The sequence below is a fragment of the Notechis scutatus genome, chromosome 2 (assembly GCF_049901735.1).
Source record: "Notechis scutatus isolate UNSWTSFEM ecotype Mainland chromosome 2, rNotScu1.2, whole genome shotgun sequence".
Taxonomy (NCBI): Eukaryota; Metazoa; Chordata; class Lepidosauria; order Squamata; family Elapidae; genus Notechis; species Notechis scutatus.
Window position 1 is genome coordinate 34,956,099 of NC_142010.1, and position 20,040 is coordinate 34,976,138.

At 37.6% G+C, this 20,040-nt stretch overlaps 1 protein-coding gene across 3 annotated transcripts in view; it reads right to left on the reverse strand.

Annotated features, from left to right (window-relative positions):
* LRIG1 (leucine rich repeats and immunoglobulin like domains 1) overlaps positions 1–20,040 on the reverse strand; it is a 139,765-nt gene that overhangs the window by 36,122 nt on the left and 83,603 nt on the right. For all 3 annotated transcript variants that reach the window (XM_026679408.2, XM_026679398.2, XM_087954579.1), the window contains exons 4-7: positions 8,668–8,805; positions 6,209–6,352; positions 3,774–3,917; positions 2,558–2,701 (exon numbers count right to left, since the gene is read on the reverse strand). In XM_026679408.2, coding sequence (XP_026535193.1) covers positions 2,558–2,701; positions 3,774–3,917; positions 6,209–6,352; positions 8,668–8,805 — 570 coding nt within the window. The remainder of the gene's footprint in view (positions 1–2,557; positions 2,702–3,773; positions 3,918–6,208; positions 6,353–8,667; positions 8,806–20,040) is intronic.

Below are 20,040 nucleotides of genomic sequence, written 5' to 3' on the forward strand. Positions count from 1 at the left end.
CAGTGTTTGCTGTTTTAGGATTGGCTTGATTTATTGGGTTAATTGTTCTAAGCTACCCATTTTTGTAAGCTATAACTTTTAAATAAACGTATGCCCCAAACCCCAGCTTCAGAGCAACCGATGTAATGATATCATGATACTCAGAAAGTACATAGAACTGGAAGAATTGCAAAGCAGGGCTGGCATTCTGTCATCTGATCTCAGTTGCAATAAATGGTCAGCTCCAAATCATCAGGAAACTATAGTTTCCTACTAACTGAACATGTTATGTACTGAACTATGTGTCTCCTTTTCCTAATTTTCTTCATTCATGTATCAGAATAGGAACATTTTGAGGGAATCCCTAAGATTGCCTTGCATCTTACAGAGGCTCAAAACTCCCTATCCCTGATTACATAAAGACTGATTTTTACATAATGACTGTTTTCCATTTTCCTTGCCCCTTTCTTTAAAAAGTTCTCCAACTTCCTCCATCCGCAGCAAATAAAAGGTAGAATAAAAATTCGGACCCCATGTAATCCAGGTATGGTCTGAGGGCTGTTAATTCAAAAGTAGGAAGCTCGGTGTGGCTCATGGATTATGTACCTATGGCTTCAGCAGAAGGCGGAGTTGCATTTTAGTCCATGAGCAGCTCCTCTTCAAATAAAGCAACCTAAAATAGCAAAGTTTTATATGTACCCTGCTGTTTGTTTTTGTAGATTTGAGACAAAGAGAATGAGGCAAAAGTGCTTTAATAATACAGGTAGCCCTCAACATACGGTCATAATTGAACCCAAAATTTCTGTGGCTGAGCAAGACAGTTGTTAAGTGAATTTTGCCCCTTTCTTGGCACAGTTGTTTAAGTGAACCACTGCTGTTGTTAAGTTAGTAACATGATTACAAATTGAATCTGGCTTCCCCATTGACTTTGCTTGTCAGAAGGTTGCAAAAAGGGATCACATGACCTCACAACACTGCAAACATCATAAATATAAGATAGTTACCAAGTGCCTGCATTTTGATTGCGTGACCATGGGGATGCTGCAACGGTTGTGTGAAAAACGGTCATAAATCAGCCTTTCCAATGCCGTTGTAACTTCAAACGGCCACTACATGAACTACTGTTAAGCTGAGGACTGCTTATGATGAAGTGTGGGATGTAAAAATTAATGACCTCTGCCAAAACCAGGAGAGTCAGGAAAGAAACATTCCTAACTAAAAAATGGTATTTATTATCTCCTTGGCAAACAAATGGCATGGTTTTTTTTGCAAACGTGCGCTGAGATAGCAATGATATAACCAGGAGCAATGGAAGGCCTTTGGAAAAGCCTTCAGAAAGGCAAGGGACAACATAAATTAATTCCCAAGAAGACTGCGGTGTTGAATTATGAAGAGATGGCAACCAGTCAACATTATTTCCTCACCTGTGATGAAAGAATTTTTCAAAGGGGGAACGGAAATCCAATGCTACCAGATAGCGCTAAGCACAACTGTTAAAAAACTTCATAGTTGGCAGCAGGAGTTTTTTTTTTTGTCAGAACTGTAGAAGCACATTTCTTTTTTTGACATCAACTAGAATTAGCCAAGAGCAAATTTCAAAATAAAGCTTTGTAATATCCCTCTGCAATTAGCCAGAAAGAAGCATATATTCGCTCACATTTTGTACCCCTCTGCAGCCTGAGTAGGGAAATATATAGATTTATCAAAAAACATATTTTAATTCCAGAATGGGAAGGAAAAACCTCCCCCTTAAGGGATTTGTGAAGCCCCTTGTATTCTGGATAAATCCATAACACCTGTTTCCCTTGAATGACTGAATGTGTATCCTTAAAAGACATTTTCAATAGCTTTCTTAACATTCTTTATCTGGCTATTTGGATAAAACTAAAACAGACATTAACAAGAGGAGCAAACACAGTGTCAAACCCTTGGGTTAAAGAAAAATCTCAAAGACCTCTAGGGACATCAATTGATGTTCTCCATAGCATCACCAACATTTTTTTAAAAAAACATATATGCATGTAGAAATGTATAAAAAGGGTATATGCATGCACACATTCAATTAATCTTTTATCCAGTGTTTTAAAAAGGTTTGAAATTAAAATAATGGTAATAAAAATATACAAATTGACCAAGCACAGTTAGATGCTGGAGAAAAGCTTTAAAAACATCCAATAAGTAATTGTTTCATATTTATCTAGGTTAATAAAAAGGCTTTTAAAGAGAAGTTAGGAACACATAAGGAAGGCTTGCTGGTGATGGAAATAAATATATGGGTGCCAACTGCTGACAATAATTTATCTAGCTGAAACAAACTTCTTTGACAGAAGTGGTATTGGGAGAAAAAATACAACTTTAGCACTGATAATTACTGTGGAAGAAACAGTGTTTTAATATTCCCTAGTCCCAAAGTTTCTAAATTAAAAAGTAGCATTTTACAAGAGGGGGTAATAATTGCATTCTACAAAATGTGAATCTTCTAAAAATCTTTCTTTCTTAAAGCACGGTCTACACCTATTGCAGTGCAAGAGTTTCTATTTTTATTTTCAACCGTGGCCTCCCAAATTAGCTAACTTACAGTTCATTCAGCTTTTGGCAGAAGTTCCATCCAGCAGGACTGATACTGGATATCAGGTTGTTACTCAAATGAAATTGTTGAAGGGACAGCAGGCCAAACAGGGAACCACCGTTCACTTCTGTGAGAACATTGTGCTCCAGGTGTCTACATGAAAGAACAAGCTGGACATTTTAAACTGCACATACATTTGCACCCGACATTGATTTCTCATACAATTTTTCTCAGGCAAATTCCTCAAATCTGCAATTTTTTTATCATACTTAAGAGAAAAAAAAACCCCACAATCCAAATAGCATGCTTATTTGATTTCTGGGATTATAGCTGACATGAAATTCCTTGCATGGTGTTCCAATATTCCAATATTCTGTTACTGATTAAAGTAAATGCACCTCCAAGTCAAGACTGACATTTCATAATGCTCATATGGTTATTTTGACAGTGAGACAGAAGTGCTTTGCTGATGCATCTTCTAAGATGTTTTTTTTGCAGTTTTCCAACTTAAAGACTTCCTCCCTCCCTCCCTCTCTCCCTTCCTTCTTCACCAAAGGTGTCAAACTTGATCGCGGCATGTGATGACGTATCGTGACTTATTTGCCTTTGCGGAGTTGGGGTGGGTGTGGCCTGTATATGGCACATCTGGCCCACAGGCTGCCAGTTTGACAGGCCTGTTCTTCCCTCACTGCTTCCCTCACTCTGAGTTCCACTTGGTACTGCCTCCATCATATGCCCTGTTACTGAATCAAACACCTAAACAAGGGGTATATAATTTTTTACACTCTAAGTCTGTACTGGAAAAGGTATTCAGGGGCAGGAGACAACATAATTTGATTTAAATGAATTAAAATTAATTGAATGTAGTTAACACAATTATTGTCTGTGTTTTTAAATATTTCCTCTTTTTTTACATTACGAGCCACTATTAAGAAGCAGCTCTTGGAAAGGCTCAAGAATTGCAACCATACTTTGGGGAAAGTGCAAGTATGGCTTTGGGCCATAAATTGTGCACCTTTACACAACAGCAAAAGTCTATATATGCCCTTCCAGAAATGATACCACATCATTCATAAGGACTACCCAAAAGAAGAAGTTTCAGGCACCAAAAATCACATATCTGCAGTCATGCTATGAAGTGGGAGGATGACTTCCTTGGCATCCAAAGAAAATGTCAAAAGAAATACAATATTCCTTAAATCTATTAGTATAACTATTGACTTACAGAACCTCCATTTTGGCCAGACCCCAGAAAGCTCCATCCGTCAACTTGCTTATATTGTTGCGCTGCAGCTTCAAAACTTCTAAACTGTCCAGTCCATAAAATGTCAAGCCTTCTATCAAACGAATACGATTCCGGTTTAACTCTCTGAAAATGACCAACAACACAGAAGGATGTTAACTCAAGGCTTTCTTATACACTCATCTTCAAAAGCCAACAGCCAGGCATAGGTAAATGAGGGATAGAATGGCACTCCTTACATTAGACTCATTTTCTGTCAATATATATATATATATATATATATATATATATATATATATATATATATGTATGTATGTATTATATATATATATATATATATATATATATATATATATATATATATATATATATATATATATATATATATATTCTACATACGTACATACATACATATTTCTGCTGTATTTTGTTTGTTTCTAAAACATGTTACATGTTTTAGAATTCAATGGGATTCTTTTAGTGACCTTGGAAAAAACTGAAGTTTTCAACGATAAGATTTATACTTCAAACAGAAGGCAATGTATGTATTTCTTCCCAATATAAACATAATCATATGCTGTTAACATTTATTTCTTGTAAAAATGATTCAAACCTTGCTATTTATAGAAGAAACTCTAATTTACTTCAAGCTGGTTAGAATAAAAATGGTTTACCTGGGACAATTAATGGTCTGTGTAGTTCATAGATATTTGGCACACAAGGGTAGATTTCTATCTCCCCAAACCTTAGCTGAGAAGTCCAGTAGTTGGAGATTATTGGTACTATAATCAAAAAACGTCTGGAAAACCACAGGATTTCCACCTCTGCCATGTATTTCATTATAACCAATAACATAAATTTGAGTTTTTGACAACAGGAAAAATGAATATGTGAGCCATCTGAACAGAAAAAGTCATCCAAGAGAATAAAAGAAAGCTAAATCAACCACAAAAGCCAAACAGACCAAAACGCTATTAATTTGATTTTAAAATGGAAGAGGAATATACTTCCTTGCTTATTTTACTTTTTAAAAAAATTCCCTGTTTTTTATAGTCCTTGAATTATGACCATTTGTTCTGTGACTGTTCAAAGCTGCAGCGCTCCTGCAGTCACATGAACAAAATTCAGCTCACCCTTATAACTGGTTCCAGCATCTTATGGTCATGTGATTGTTGTTGCCAACTTTTCTCTGCCAGCTTCTCACAGGTAAGATCAATGGGGAAGTTGGTAGGGAAGGTCACAAGTTGCTCGGGTCAGTTTCACCCCTTCCCAACTTTTCTTCACTCATTCACATGCATTGCACCCTCCTTCCCCCTCAGATTCCACACGCCTATCAGTTCCCTCCTTTCCTGGCTTCCCTGTGTTTGCACACATCCACTGGCACCTTCCTCCTCTGTACCTCCTTGCACTTATGCTCACACAAGCATACAACACCAGTGCCCTCCTTTTCAGAGCCTCCCTGGATTTGCACCCACCAGCGACCTCTTTCTCTGGCCTCATTGAATTCGTGCCACACACTCCAGCATGTGAGCAACATGCACTGGGCTTCCCAAGACCTACCCCTCTGTGCAACCCTACATTCCTTGCCTGGGACTTCCCCAGCTTTCCACTTAACAACCCATATGTCTTTGGTTATGATGACAACCAGGACTGCCTGCATTGCTATCGCTAAGCGATGCATTCACATGATATTGCACTTTATAACTGCATCACTTAGCAATGGCAATCTTGATTCCAATTGCCATTGTAATCCGAGGACTACCTGTATTATCATGTAAAATCTTACACTAACTATGCTGAATCTAGCCTTTGAGTTGGGTTCCAAACTTCAAGAAGCGAATGTTGATGCCAAAGGTCAATCATATGTACACAAAGCACTGTCACAGATGCAGATCAAATGCAGCCTAAGCTGTACCTTGGCCAAACAAACAACAACATGTGTGCTAACCATCAAAAGCACCCTTTGTCTACCTAAATGCCAACTCTGCATTCTTCCCTCCTTGTAGTTTGAACACCGTATGTGAAAACAGAGTTTAAGAAAACCCTCTCAATCCTGTTTTTCTTTCATTGCATGCCCACAAAATCAAAGTAAAACCCAGAAACAGAAAGCCAGACTCTTTTTAAAAAATATGCACACACAAACATACACACACCGACTGACATGAAGAACATTTATCACATATTTTCTGGTTAACGAATACTCAGATATCTTCTTCCTTTCTTTTGGTCCTATTAAGAATGAAGTCAATCCGGGGTGGAGCTACATCTAATTTTTATTTCATTCATGTCACCAAAGACCACTAGACTATGCTTTAATCAACATTTCATACATTCAAGCTGAAGGATTGTGTACGGCAATGTGTCCTTAGGGAGCTAAAGCTTGGCGAGTTATAATTAAACAGCACATTTCTACTCACAGTTGTGTTAGATGGGGCAGTTTGAATGCTTTGACGGGAAGTTGGACAATTCTGTTTTTATTCAGGCGAAGCGTCAGCAGGGATCGTGACAAGCTGTTAAAAGCCTTGGTGTCCAGGATGCTGATTCTGTTGCTCCCCAGGTAGCTGTAATAATTTATAAAAGAACATTTGAAATGGTTGTGTTGGAAGTCTTGATTAGTCCCTCTTTATCTGAGCAGGTGGTGTCATCAGACATGCTGTTTTCAGAAACCAAATGTCTCCCCACTCTCACAAAAAATCAAGCCATTTTGCACAATTTATAAGTAGGTGATGATTAAAAGATTCCTACGATACTGAAGCACCTCCAGTCTGCCAGAGCTTCCTTCCCTACCTCAATGCCTTTTGTTGAACTAGCTTCCAGAATTTTCTACTGTTTTTGTGCTTTGAATTCTGGAGTAGTAATCCAGATGAGAAAGAATGCCCATGAAAGAATCAAAGCCAATCCAAAAGCAGAACAAATATACATTATACACCAGTTAAGTATAATAATAACTGGAAAAGACCCTGATGCTAGGAAAGATTGAAGAGAAGGGGACAGCAGAGGATGAAATGGTTAGATGGTGTCTTTGATGCAATGAAAATGACGTTTCGCAAATTTCAGGAGACGGTGGAGACGCAGGGGCTTGCTGTGCTGTGTGTAGGGTCACTAAGAGTCGGATACAACTTAGCAACTGAACAACAACTAAGTATAATAAAGCATACTGAAAGTAGGACAACTGTATTCCATCTAGATTAAAGAAATTAATCTGAAATTAGTTTCAGTTACACTAGCCATCCTTAAAATGGGAATGGCAGCTTCTTCATTCACAGGGATGTAAAAGAACAAGCCTAGTGAGATAATAAATTCTGTGTCTATCTAACTAGAATCCCAAAATCTATCGAACAGATCTGAACGTAGAGTAATGGATGAAAAGTGATGAGCACCAATGATGTAAAATAATAGTTCAAGTGAAAAAACCAATGGCATACTGCCAGCCATGAGCTTTATAAAAACAACATTCTTAAAAGAGTTCGGATTGTTAATTGCAATTAATCCAGTGATCTACTAATCATCTATGTCTCCAAACTCTCAAAATATTCAAATGTTTTGGTTTTTATAACTGGCTTATCTGTGAGTGACATGTTTTTATGGTATTTGAAGGTTGTCTCATCCATCGATGGGTTTATCCAGAAGTATATATGAGTCCCTTAAAAAACATTGTTATATATACTTGCAGATAAGCCCATCAGCATATCAGCTATACCCAATTTTGGGGGGTGTAGTTAAGAACAGGGGCCCACAACCCCAGACCATGGATTGGCACAGGGCTACAACATGCCAGAAATTGGGTCGTGCAAAAAACCGAAGCCCCATCCATGGAATGCAGGCAGCACATGAAACCACGCCCCCTCTGGTCTGTGAAAAAAACATCTCTTCACAGAATGCTCCCTGGTGCCTAAAAGGTTGGGGACTGCTGGTTTAGAACCTAAAATTCTCGTCTATAAGCTTATCTCCATCTCTTACTCGTTCTTCATTTTCATTTATTACGTTCAACTTCTGTACAGTTAAAAATAACTGACGAGATGATATTGCTTCAAAAGGGCAAAATTATTCTTTTTTATTGGTGTGACTTTTTGTGCACATGTTTTGTCCCAAACCATTTTGAATGTAAAGAAAGAAAGTACAGGAACGGTTCCCTTGTATATCCCCCACTGGTTAATGGAGAGCAATTCTGATATATCGTTGCATCAGAAATCAGAGAATCTGACTCTTCATTTTAAAAAATGTGTTCATCAAAACGGACATATACAGCATGAAATGTTTCAGCATGAGCATTTTAATTCTAATTCAAGGTAATTAGAAAAAAATAATATATTTTAATTTAAAAATCTGACGGGAGAATTTTGTCTATTAGTTATTTGTGGTAGGTATATATGACAGAATATTGAACTAAGTGTTCCTTGTACTCTCATTCCTCACACCTCTCATATTAGCTACTGTAAGGGGCCACGAGAAAAAGATGGACAGAAAAACTCAGTTTTCATATCAGCTCAATAGGAAGAGGCAGAAAAGGATGAGAGAGCAAAAACCAATGATCTCTGTTCCATTCCTTCCATTACATTAGACAACCAATGAAAGAACTGGATGCTGGAGATGATGTAGATCAGGGGTGTCAAACTCGTGCCCCGCAGCCTGGATGCCTCACGCACTAGCCATGCCTGGTTTAACAAAGGGGAAAATAGTCCCAATATGTCACATGACAAAACCGTGACAACGCGAGTTTGATACTCCTGATGTAGATGAACGGCATTTTTTGAGTTTTAACCCGTGTTATAATCAGTAATCCTTTTTTAAAAGATCAAAATAATCTGAAAGTCAGTTCTTGTATAAATTAGTGCTTTTCCATAAAATATTTTAAAAAGAAAGAAAGAAAGCTTACAGGTCCTTTATGGGAAGCCCCACTGGGAAACAGCCACTTTGGATTTCTGTGATGTTATTTGAGCTGAGATCTAACGTTTCCAGGGATACATAGGGCTCCAGCTGGCTGGCTTCAATGCTGTGGATTCGGTTGCGATTCCTGCCACACAGAATGGAGAAAAAGTCAGACATAAATTCACTTTTTGCCCTTCTGGGTTAAAATACATCCATACAGCAAGACACAAGTCTTTGTAACTGATCTGGCACTTTGCATCGGATGGAGTAAGGGAGTACAGCAGAATTTAGAGAGGGAAGATAAAACTTGTTATTAGAATGACAGAAATTGACATAGATAAGCAGAATACTGAGGAATTTATCCAGCGGAAACAAAGACCACTTTGAAGCCATAAGACTATGATCTACTGACTATGCTATTGTTTATTTAACCATCATTTGTTGAGTAAACAATGATGGCTGAGTCCACATTGGGTGCTTATCCATAAACTGTGTCTGATCTAACGTGGCTAGATTCATATATCACATTCTAACAAAACCAATGCTCATTATGACTTAGCACCATGTATGAACCTAGCCAAGAGTTCCTGCTCTGCATCCAGTCAGTTACTCTCCTATATAAGAAAATTCAAGGCATAAATAGTAACTACACACAGAATGAAAATCTGTGTAATGTCTGTATTCCTCAGGAACATTTAAATTGATTTAAGGTTGCAGTCACAGGCTGCCTTAGTTGAGATTACAGATTAAGCAAAATCAATTATGCAGGTTATCATTGTACTGTATTACTGAGTAAACAGGTGAGACTTTGATTGGACAACAACACGGAGAGGGAAGGGCTAATCTACAGGTGGGATATCCTTTGGGAGTACAATTATGTCTCCCAGTTTGCCAGAGAAGCCAATATTTTCTCATGAATGAAGGCGAATATATGTGTCACAGGATAACGTTGCAGGATCCAATCTGGGTCAGTCACCAGAGCCGGAGGTTTAGTCTTCCGAGCTTTTGTACTCATGCTGGAGCCCCTCCTCAGGGAAGCTTTACAGAGAGCACACATTTTGCTGTAGAGAAGTTCCCTGAGGAGGGGCTCCAGCACGAGTCTGAAAGCTCAGAAGACTAAACCTCTGCTCCCAGTGACCGCCTCAGATTGTATCCTCCAATATTTTCAGTCATCCCCCCTTCCTTTTTTCCCCAAGGGGGAAAATGGGAAAGTATAGCTGGATGCATGCTTCTTTCCACTATGCAAAGTAGAACTAAATCCAGCATTTTCTTTTCTGAATAAATCAGAAGAGAGAGTGGAACCCTAAATAATTAATGAGACAAGGAATTTCATTCTTGATCTTACTGAGAGGGCTTATGGCTGAAGTTTCTTCAGTCAAGCTTAGTTGCCTCAGAAACTGAATTTGGTTGGTTTCGAGAACTGAAGAACTTTTCTATGAATCGCATTAACATTTGCAATTTACAGAGAGGCAGGACTTAAATCAGGAGGTAAGGGGGTTGATGTTAGATTGCAGCATGGATGGCGTGAGAAATGACAAGAGTAAAACAGGTGGTGCTACTTCAAACAATCCTGGCTTCCCTAGGAATACCAAAGTATGTTTTAGAAGGTAAGATTATATCTTAATCCTGATGACTAGGCTGTGCTAAGTATCTGTGTGAATATTTATTGGAAAGTCTTTCAGCAAGTAACATTACCTGGGAGGAGGAAGACTAACCTGAGCATAGAGATGATTAGGCTCCTCCATAATGGAGGTTATTTCTGAACAACAGGAAAGCAAGATGAAACCATACAGTTGGCCTTCATCTAAGATCATCTTATAGTATTAGTTGGTGCTTTTTAAAAAAGTTAAGTCTTAACAGAGCAAAATTCCACCTTCTGCAAAGCAACAAAACTAAGCTTCAAATAACCAGAGAACTCCGCAAAATATTATTTTAATTTTGATACAATAATTTTCAGATCCACAGTTCTGTGTATCATGCAGTTTATCAATTTCAGCCAGATTGCTGGATCCAGGGCTAAAAGGCCAGGAAACTTTCTTTAAACCCCAACGCCATTCAAATAGGCCAGATGGAATAGTAATGACCAATGGTATACCTTGAGAGATTCAGACATTTCAAAGGAAGAACAAAATTGGCTGTAACAAGTCAAGGATAAAAAGAAGCATTTTAACTTTTGCCGTAATTTGTCTTAAAATGGAGAAAAATGCAGGCTATCCTATGCATCTTCCCTATGAATTTAATAATGGGTCACGGTAATGAATATGTATTACATTGTATTGCTCCACAAACGATTTCCAGCAAAACAAGGGAAAGTCCATCCTTTGAGTCATGTCCTTTGCTTTTATTAATATCTCTGCTATCTTATATTTCCCAAGGACATTGCTAAGCCTGGTTGCAATATGTTCATGAGGCAGGAATGAGCATCCATAAAAGCAGACCATACTTTTCTCAGAGACTACTGAATCACAAGGTCCAAAGGGAACATCTGGTAGATTCTCAAAGCTATTGACAAAGCTGTTCAGGAAGGGCTCAAATATGTACCAAGAGCAGAACATGTACTCCTGATGTGCTTGGGTCAGCCACTATGAAATTCAACATAAACTGTATGCACCAACATCTTAATTAGTAGCAGCACTGGCCCTGGAGTAAGATGACGGGTTTGCTTGAAAACACAAAAGAAAGAAGACAGCCAATTTCCCTCCTTGGATTTCCTATCTGCAGGGATTTATGGATGTTTTATTCCCCTGGAATGAGTACCGGCTGCACAGACTTACAACCACTAATCACCACAGGATAAATGTTAAGCAGTGGGGTTTAAAGCAATCCAACTCTAAGGAAAAAGTACCACTGGTCTGCAGATGATTAAAGCAATGTGAAAGCTGTTGCTAAAATCAGAGAGTAGCACTAGTCAGGGATGCTGGGTGACTTTAGGCCAGTCATTTTCTCTTAGTCACAGGCTTGTTATTGTGGAGAAAATAGGAGAAGGAGGATGTGATGGATGTGTTTGCTAACCTGAATTATTTGTAAAAATTAGATAGATAGATAGATAGATAGATAGATAGATAGATAGATAGATAGATAGATAGATAGATTCAACGAGACAACTACAAAGTAGAAATAACAGCATCAACTATAGAAAAGAGCAGAGGGAATGGCTTTTTAAAAAAACAGAGGTAGAATTTTAGCATCATTCTTATATTTTATAGGAATAAAAACCTACTGTTTCTCAGCATATAGACCAAGAGAAAACAGATTCAAGAAGAACTCTGACCTGTTAATATAGAATATCACTCATGGTAGAAGATGAAAGTGGATAGGATAACAACTTTTTAAAGAGTGAGCAGTACCTAAACAACAAAGATATTACATAGGACTAACAGGAGTTAAGGGAACAACACTATCACTCTTTCCAGATGAAAAGCAACACTGATAACATAGTACAATCCAAAAAGAAAAAAGAAAGAAAGAAAGAAAAGCAATACAGCAATAAAGATGTTACTCTTTTAAATTGACACAAGAGATTTTGTAATTGTTTGGAATTTTAAAAGTTACTCCTTTGAAAATAGATAAACTAAAGCCAGGTTACATAACATTATTTGTTTGTATTTATATAACTACAACCTTCCTGTGAGTCCTGACCAATCATCTTTCTTGAGGAAGAAAAACAATGGTTCTGCTAAACTGAGGTACTTGAGACTCCATGGAAATGAAAGTGTGGAATCAGTAATAAGAAATGTGGTAAGCACTAACAGGAACAAGATGACTGAAAAATAGTGAAAGCCAAGAATATTGTGTACTTCCATTTCTTTTCATATCAAGACTTCACAAAGTTTTACAAGGCTGAATGATTCCATCTTTTCAGTTTAGAGGAATTTCACCGGACAATATTTCTTAAACTCATTTTGTGATGAGAAGGGCGGTAAACAAATTTCACCTCTGGCCTTCAGTTTGCACCAAGTAGCTCTCAGAACCTGCTAACCACCCTCCACTGTTAATGAGAAGAATTGGAAGTAGATGGTCCCAAGGGATTTTGAAAAAGATGACATCTTGGATGTTTCTTGAGGTGATCATTCCAATAATTAAATATGTTATACTGTCCCCTTTATAAAACCAGATTCCTCTGTGGCTTTCAGCCCAAAGCAGCTTGTCTGAGAACCCCTGCCTTAAGAAACATGGATCAATAATGGAGTCAACTACATTCTAAGCTGGAATTCAGAAGCTGCTCTTCATTGTTCTGTGTGTGCGCGCTTATGGGCATGCATACAACCCCTCTTTCTTTGTTTCAAGTATACTTTTTGCTGCGCAACTTCTCTTTCCCTTGTTTGGCTAATTTATGGGTTTGGCAGGATGAGTAATGGGCTTATATTCATGTTACTCATAGATCTCCAACAGAACCTCCAGCTGAAATATTAACATACACTTTTACGTTTCTTATGAAAGTTAAAGCACAGTATAGATAAATGAGCTAAAACAAACGACTGGCACTTCTTGGATGTATTTTATGGCTTGTCAATATTGACTGTCCCCACCGCACCCCAAAGACTCAAATTGCAAAGTATATGCAAAATAAAACTATATAACACTGTTTTTCTATCGATGAATTATGATCTTCTTTTAAAGTTAGTAGCTGGAATTTGAGGCTTTCTACACAGTTTGGCCCTTATTTTGAAAAAGAACAAAAACTGTCCTGCTCTGACAATGACAAGAGTACAGAACCAAACCAGTTTCTAGTTATTTATATAGCATCTCCCTCAGAGTAGACCTCTACAACTGTTACGCTCTCTGGTCTTATAAGGTACAATTTTATTAACTGAAACAAATCCAATTAAGGGTCGCTTTAATAGAGTTTGTGGTGATTGGAAGTACAATACAGCCTGACCATTATTTAGCTTCTCCTCTGGAAGGCACAGAGGACAAAATAGCTTCCCTAAGAAAATTCTACTCCCCAAATCTTATAATTAAGAACTGTATCCCCTTGCTTGACGATAACTGCACAGTTATCAATAACTGTGATTTGGCACCCTTTGCACTACAGTATTTCCACTCTTGACTTTGACAAAAGTAAACAAGTACTATTTCTAGCTGGGTCAATCTCACTCAGGTCTATTACAAAACTCCTGTTTATTTAATGTGTGGGCACAGATGCTGACTGATTACCTCACTTAGGGCTTACATCACCTTCACCTCCATCAAAAGACATATACACAGGAAGCCTCAGGTATCTTTCTCACTGGCTGCCAATCCATGTGTTTTTCCGGAGTTGAGGTCCCAACGCTCTAGGCAGGCATCCGTGCTTATCCCAGTCATTTTCCTAGCCATCATCTGACCAATATAATGTTTTAACAGCTGCTTGAAACCCTCAGTTTTATTTAAAAAAAGAAAAGAAACCACCATCCTAATGGAAAGAACAGAGTACAGAATCCCTTGGTGCTCCAAAAAAAAAAAATCATCCCCATCTAACTCTGTTCACTCCTTGTATGGGACTGTTTTAGACCTGTTTAAATCATCATTAACGTTTAATTTACAGCCCTGACTAAACAACCTTCCCAGAAGAGACGTGACTAATTTTTGTTTGAAAAATAGGCCATTACAAATCAAATGCATCAATATAAATGATTCTGATTCAGCTGCATTGCTTTTTTTAAAAAATGGTTATTATTTATATCTTGGATTTATGGTCTGCAAAAGAACAGGGAGCAAAGCGGTTAGCAGAAAAAGCAACCTTTTATATTTATATATATATAGAAAAATCCAAACACAAAACTAAAACAAAGAAACACCTTTGAAAGAAGTAAATTCTAAAAATCATAATTTCTGAGCAGTTTAAAATGCCATATTGCAGACAGCCCATCTAGTTTGCCAAAAACTAAAGTCCAGCCTCAATAATGATGTTTTTCCTCTTTATATCAGAATAGCAGAAAAGATGACATGTTCTCTCTCCTATCAAAGTGCTCAGTCACTCAGAACCTCTTTTTCCTAGACACATCTTCATTAAGTGACAGGAAAGTGAATGACCCCTTTGCAAATCTTAAAGTCCAAACAGGTATAAGGTAGCTGTTGACATTGAAACACTTATTTTCAACCATAGGTTTTAGCAAAAGATAGCAGTTTCATCCTTGTAACAAATCATCATGAAAAGATAGAACTTCACTGAAAGAAATCTCTAAAGATCTGTGGAGAGATAAGTGGCTATAATCAGGGATACTTCAAAGAGGAGGGGAAAATGTTCTGAAAGAGAAGAACTATTCCTACCAAGGGAAACTCTAGCTTAACGTTCCTAAATTTCAAAGATTCAACAAAAAAGAAAGAAAAATAATAATCTAAGCTAAAATGATATGCTTTTGAGATCAAAATGCAACAGTAGTAGATTAAATACAACTGAACTAAATCAGTTGAACTCTTCCAATTAATCTAAACTTAACCAAAGTAATATTGTATCTTGTTTTAAAGGCAATGGAACATTTTAAAGTAATCCGGACAGAGAAAATGGATAGATGGATAGACAGAAGACATACAGATAGATAGACAGGCAGTATACATATGCATAGAGATGCGGTGGCTCAGTGACTAAGATGCTGAGCTTGTCAATCAGAAAGGTCAGCAGTTCGGCGGTTCAAAACCCTAGCACTGGGTAACGGAGTGAGCTCCCATTACTTGTCCCAGCTTCTGCCAACCTAGCAGTTCGAAATCATGTAAAAATGCAAGTAGAAAAATAGGGACCACTTTGGTGGGAAAGTAACAGCATTCCATGTGCCTTTGGCATTTAGTCATGCCAGCCACATGACCATGGAGACGTCTTCGGACAGCGCTGGCTCTTCTGCTTTGTAACAGAGATGAACACCGCCAATGTCAGCTGGTGCTCCATTCAAAATCCAAGAAAGAAATACTTAGACTCCTTTAATCAGAGAAAAGATATATTTTACTGGAAATCAAGTGGTAGCAACAAAAGAATTCTGAATCTGAGAAAATGGGCGCGTAAATCACATATACAAAGTAATGGCAACGTTCCCACCCCCAATAGTTCAATTGGCTCATCCAATTAAAAGTTGTGTATATCATTATGTGGGCATCTTCAGGTGGTGATGAGGCTTCTGTCTGTTGACCTTGACATAGTTTGATAAAGGGTTGCAGCTGCACATAGCATAGGATAGAAACCTAAGCAAGAATGTACCCCCCCCCCAGTTTATACAGTTCTGGTTTGTAACACCTCCAGCTCACTTCCCATAACCATTCCCCCCTCCTCCCCCCGTTACTTATGACAGCCGAAAGATGCAAAGCAAAGGGAGAAAATCTTGAAGGCTGACAGCCCCCTAGAGCCGGAAACGACTAGCACGTATGTGCAAGGGGAACCTTTACCTATACATATGCATACACACATACAGTACATACACACTACACACAGACTGCAAAATAAATTCTATTAACCTTCTGCTTTTGAAAATCACAAGTAGCAACACCAGCTATAAGGGGAAAAAATCCAGAAATCTGGAATAAGTGGCTTTTTAATAGCCAGCTCAAGATCACAATTGTTTCTGCGTGCTTAAAAACTCTTTATAAGGCAATATAATGTTCAAGGCAGGGAGTAGGAACCATGTCTACCTCTTGTGACACTTTAAATGCCTTGTCAAAATAAACTAAACAATAGCTTTTTTCAACTTGACATTGATTCCTGCTGACTTTGCCCATGGTGTCTTCCAAATTGCAGTATGAAAGAAGTCTGCTACTGCTTTCCTTAAGGAAGCTTTTTCAACTTACCATTCTAGTCTACAATCGTGGATTTTCCTGTTGGTTTCCTATGCAAGTTCCCACCAAGTCAAGCACTGTTTAGCTTTCTAAGTTCAAATGAAATCAGGCAAGTGCTGCCACCTATCAGTCAGGTGAGCATGAGAAAGTGATAGATACTCTTACTGAGGTCCAATTGGTTGGTTCTCAAGTGATGACAACTTTAGTAGGGCTTTCCTAAACCTTGCTGGGGATTGAGATGGAACAAAATCTGACAAAGACATAGACAAAATGAATATATAATTTAGCAGTTAAGTTTCACGTTTGCCTCCATCCTTAGATGAAACCTATTGTTAAGTGGAAGGTGAAAATACAAGAAAGCAACGTGAAAAAGACTTTTTGGCACAGAATGCTTTTGAACTCTATTCAGTTCTTACTAAAACAAGAATCATTTGAAAATTGGTAAAAAATCTATTCAAAAACACATTTTCAACTATTAGGAACCACATAGGTAGATTTTGTGCATGATACTCTATCTCTGGATAGGGATATTCTTAACCCTTTAGTCCAGAGAGGTTCCAAATAGCTGATCTACTTATTGGCTCTTCATTCATCGCCAGTGTTTGTTTTGCTTATTTCTGGTATTCCATTCTCATCAGAAGTTTCCACTCAAGTGGTAACCACTTACGACACAGTTATGAATATTTACAGCAAGGGCCTTCAAACTTGGCAAGTTTAAGGCTTGTGGACTTCAACTCCCAGAATTCCTGAGCTAACATGACTGGAGGAGGAATTCTGGGAGTTGAAGTCCACAAATCTTTTTTTTTTATTATAAAAAGTTTTTTATTTTTATATCAACAACAAAAACAAACAAATAAAACCTGCTTTCTGTTCAACAGTGTGTCAGTTGGGTGCATATATCTTTGTGCACATAATAATATCATACATATTCTACTTATATATGTTTATAATCATTCTAATCAATATTTTATATCACATATATCACTTATAAGTCCACAAGTCTTAAAGCTGTCAAATTTGAAGATCCCGATTTACAGCATAATCCTTGGCATTTTTACTGAAGCGTTAGTCACCTGTATTCTACTGGACTCCTTAATAAAAGAGCTTAGGACTGCAGCCCAAAATCCATCTCTTTCCTCCACAAGGGAGTCTGAAACTTCCTGACTGTTTGTAAGGTTTTTGTGCTGAAATCAGATAGACGGGTGTGTCCTCTAAAAAAAAAAACAGACTGTCACAGGCAAACAATCTTTGCATAAGCAAATCTTAACCTACAGGGATTTAATCAAGTGTCTTAATTGCTCAATTACCATTCCTTTATACAAGCTAGATTTTAGGTAATTTTAGGTAAAAAGATGGAAGAATGTACTGATCTGGGAAAAAAAGCTAAATAAAGTGAGTATTCTCATTTCAAAGCTCCCCCCAACCATAATAAGGCATCCATGCTATCAAAATTCAAACATACATAATACACGTATTTGGGTACCTGAATGGGAATAAATGCACACACCCATACACACACAAAATATTTTTGGAAAGTGTCTTTTGTTCTTGATTCCTATAAAAAGTACCGCTTCTAAGACCACAAGAAAAGCCTGTGATAATTTTCATGAGTTTGTTCTGTGTTCTTCCTCATAAATTATAAGACTAGCTAAAAGTCAGAACACGTCATTTGTTCTAGAATTTCACAATTCTTATGCATTTTTTGCTTTAATGGCGTACTGGCCCTTCTTCCCCAGACTGCAGTAGGCTAAAGTACTTTTTACGTAATCAGATGAACATAAAACTTATATAGATTCTAAATCTGGACTGGAACAGAACGGGAATAAGGCAATCCAGAGTGTGATGTTAGTACTGAACAGGATAGACAAAATTATGGTAATGGTATCCTTGAAGCTTTCAGTCAAACCTATTGGGTTCAGTTAGGCCTCTGAGGTGAGAGTAAATCTGGTGTAATGCTGAAGCACTATACAAGAAACCAAGAGACTCTTGAATTGTAGCCTTTCTTTAAGCATGGAAGATGGATGGGTGACTTGAGCTAATCAATGTCACAATCAATCCATGTCACAAGATGAAAGAATGTTTTCCAAAATAAAATTGGAAAATAAACTAAAAAATAATATCAAAATTGAAGTCAAAATTTGAAATCGAAAGCAAAAATTTATTACAGCCTTTGAATACGTTATGGTTTTGGCCTTTATTTATATGCTATTTTACATTGTATAATTATACATTTTTAATTAACCGCTTATCGTGTTTTTTTAATCCTACAATAGCTACCCAGAATAGCTTTTTACAAATCGGGCAGTCATACAAATTGTTAAGTAAAACAAGATTTTAAAAATCACATAGAAAGGAAAGTAAATAAATTCTCTTATCTTGGGTATGATATAATCAAAGAGTATTTTGTTTATCATTTAAAGGAATGGCAATCCTTCTTTAGAAAGATTATTTTATAGTCTCAATCAGTCACAACTTGTCTAGTTGTCTAAGTGCAAAGGAACATTAACACATCAGACTATCTCCTAGGTAGAATGGAGCTGGAGGAGATTTACCCCTATATTTAACACTTAGTTAATACTTCCATGATCACTTCAGACTTCTGTTAGCACTTTCAAGACATACAAGATAAAAAGTGTAAAAGGTGGCCTGCCCTCTACACTGTTGAAAGCGCTTGTCAGTGACTGTTGTCAGAGAAACCATGAGATATTACAGGAAGGGAGTTGTCCATCTTTATTTTATTTTTACACCTCTCCAATCATGTAGACTTATAACAAGAACAGCTTTCTGCATCTCTGAACAAAACCGTCCCATTAGCTGAGAAAAGAGATAACTTTTAAGTAACACAAGTTTATTTCTTTTCAATATTCAATAGCCTGCAAGCAATCGTGCAAAATCAATTTCTAAAATGAGTTCAAGAAGCTTAGAAACAGAACACACAAATTTATAAAGCAGCTATATAATAATAATAATTTAGAAACTCCATTAGGGAGGTATGCAAGATTTCTGAAGGCATGAGCAAGCAGACTAATCCATCAGATATCTTTCTGAAATAACTACATATCTCTCCTTGAACTCCCTCCTTTCCAAAGAATACACAAATTTCTCTAAAGCGAGGTATTTTGAGGAAAGACTGTAGTTTATCCACAAAAAATTATTTCCACAAACCATGTGCTGAAGCTGATTTCCCCCCACAGGATCAGAGGTGGTATTCAGCAGGTTCTGACTAGTTCTGGAGAACCGGTAACGGAAATTTTGAGTAGTTGGGAGAACTGGCAAATACCACCTCTGACTGGCCCTGTCCTCATCTATCCCGAGTCCCAGCTGATTGGCTAGATCTTCTTTGGTTGCCCTGCACAGGAGAATGGAGCTGGAAAGCAGGTTAGTGGGAGGAAAAGGGATTTTGCAATAACCTTCCCCCAGGAGTGGGGTGGGAATGGAAGTTTTACAGTATCCTTCCCCTGCCATGCCCACCAAGCCATGCCCACCAAGCCACACCGACAGAACTGGTAGTAAAAAAAAAATTGAATCCCACCACTGCACAGGATCCTTCTAATAGAAAATATATCTGTAGGCATTTTCCAAAACCCAAATGCTTTGTGCCCAAATCTTTTTCCAAATTGTGCATTTTGTGCCCTTC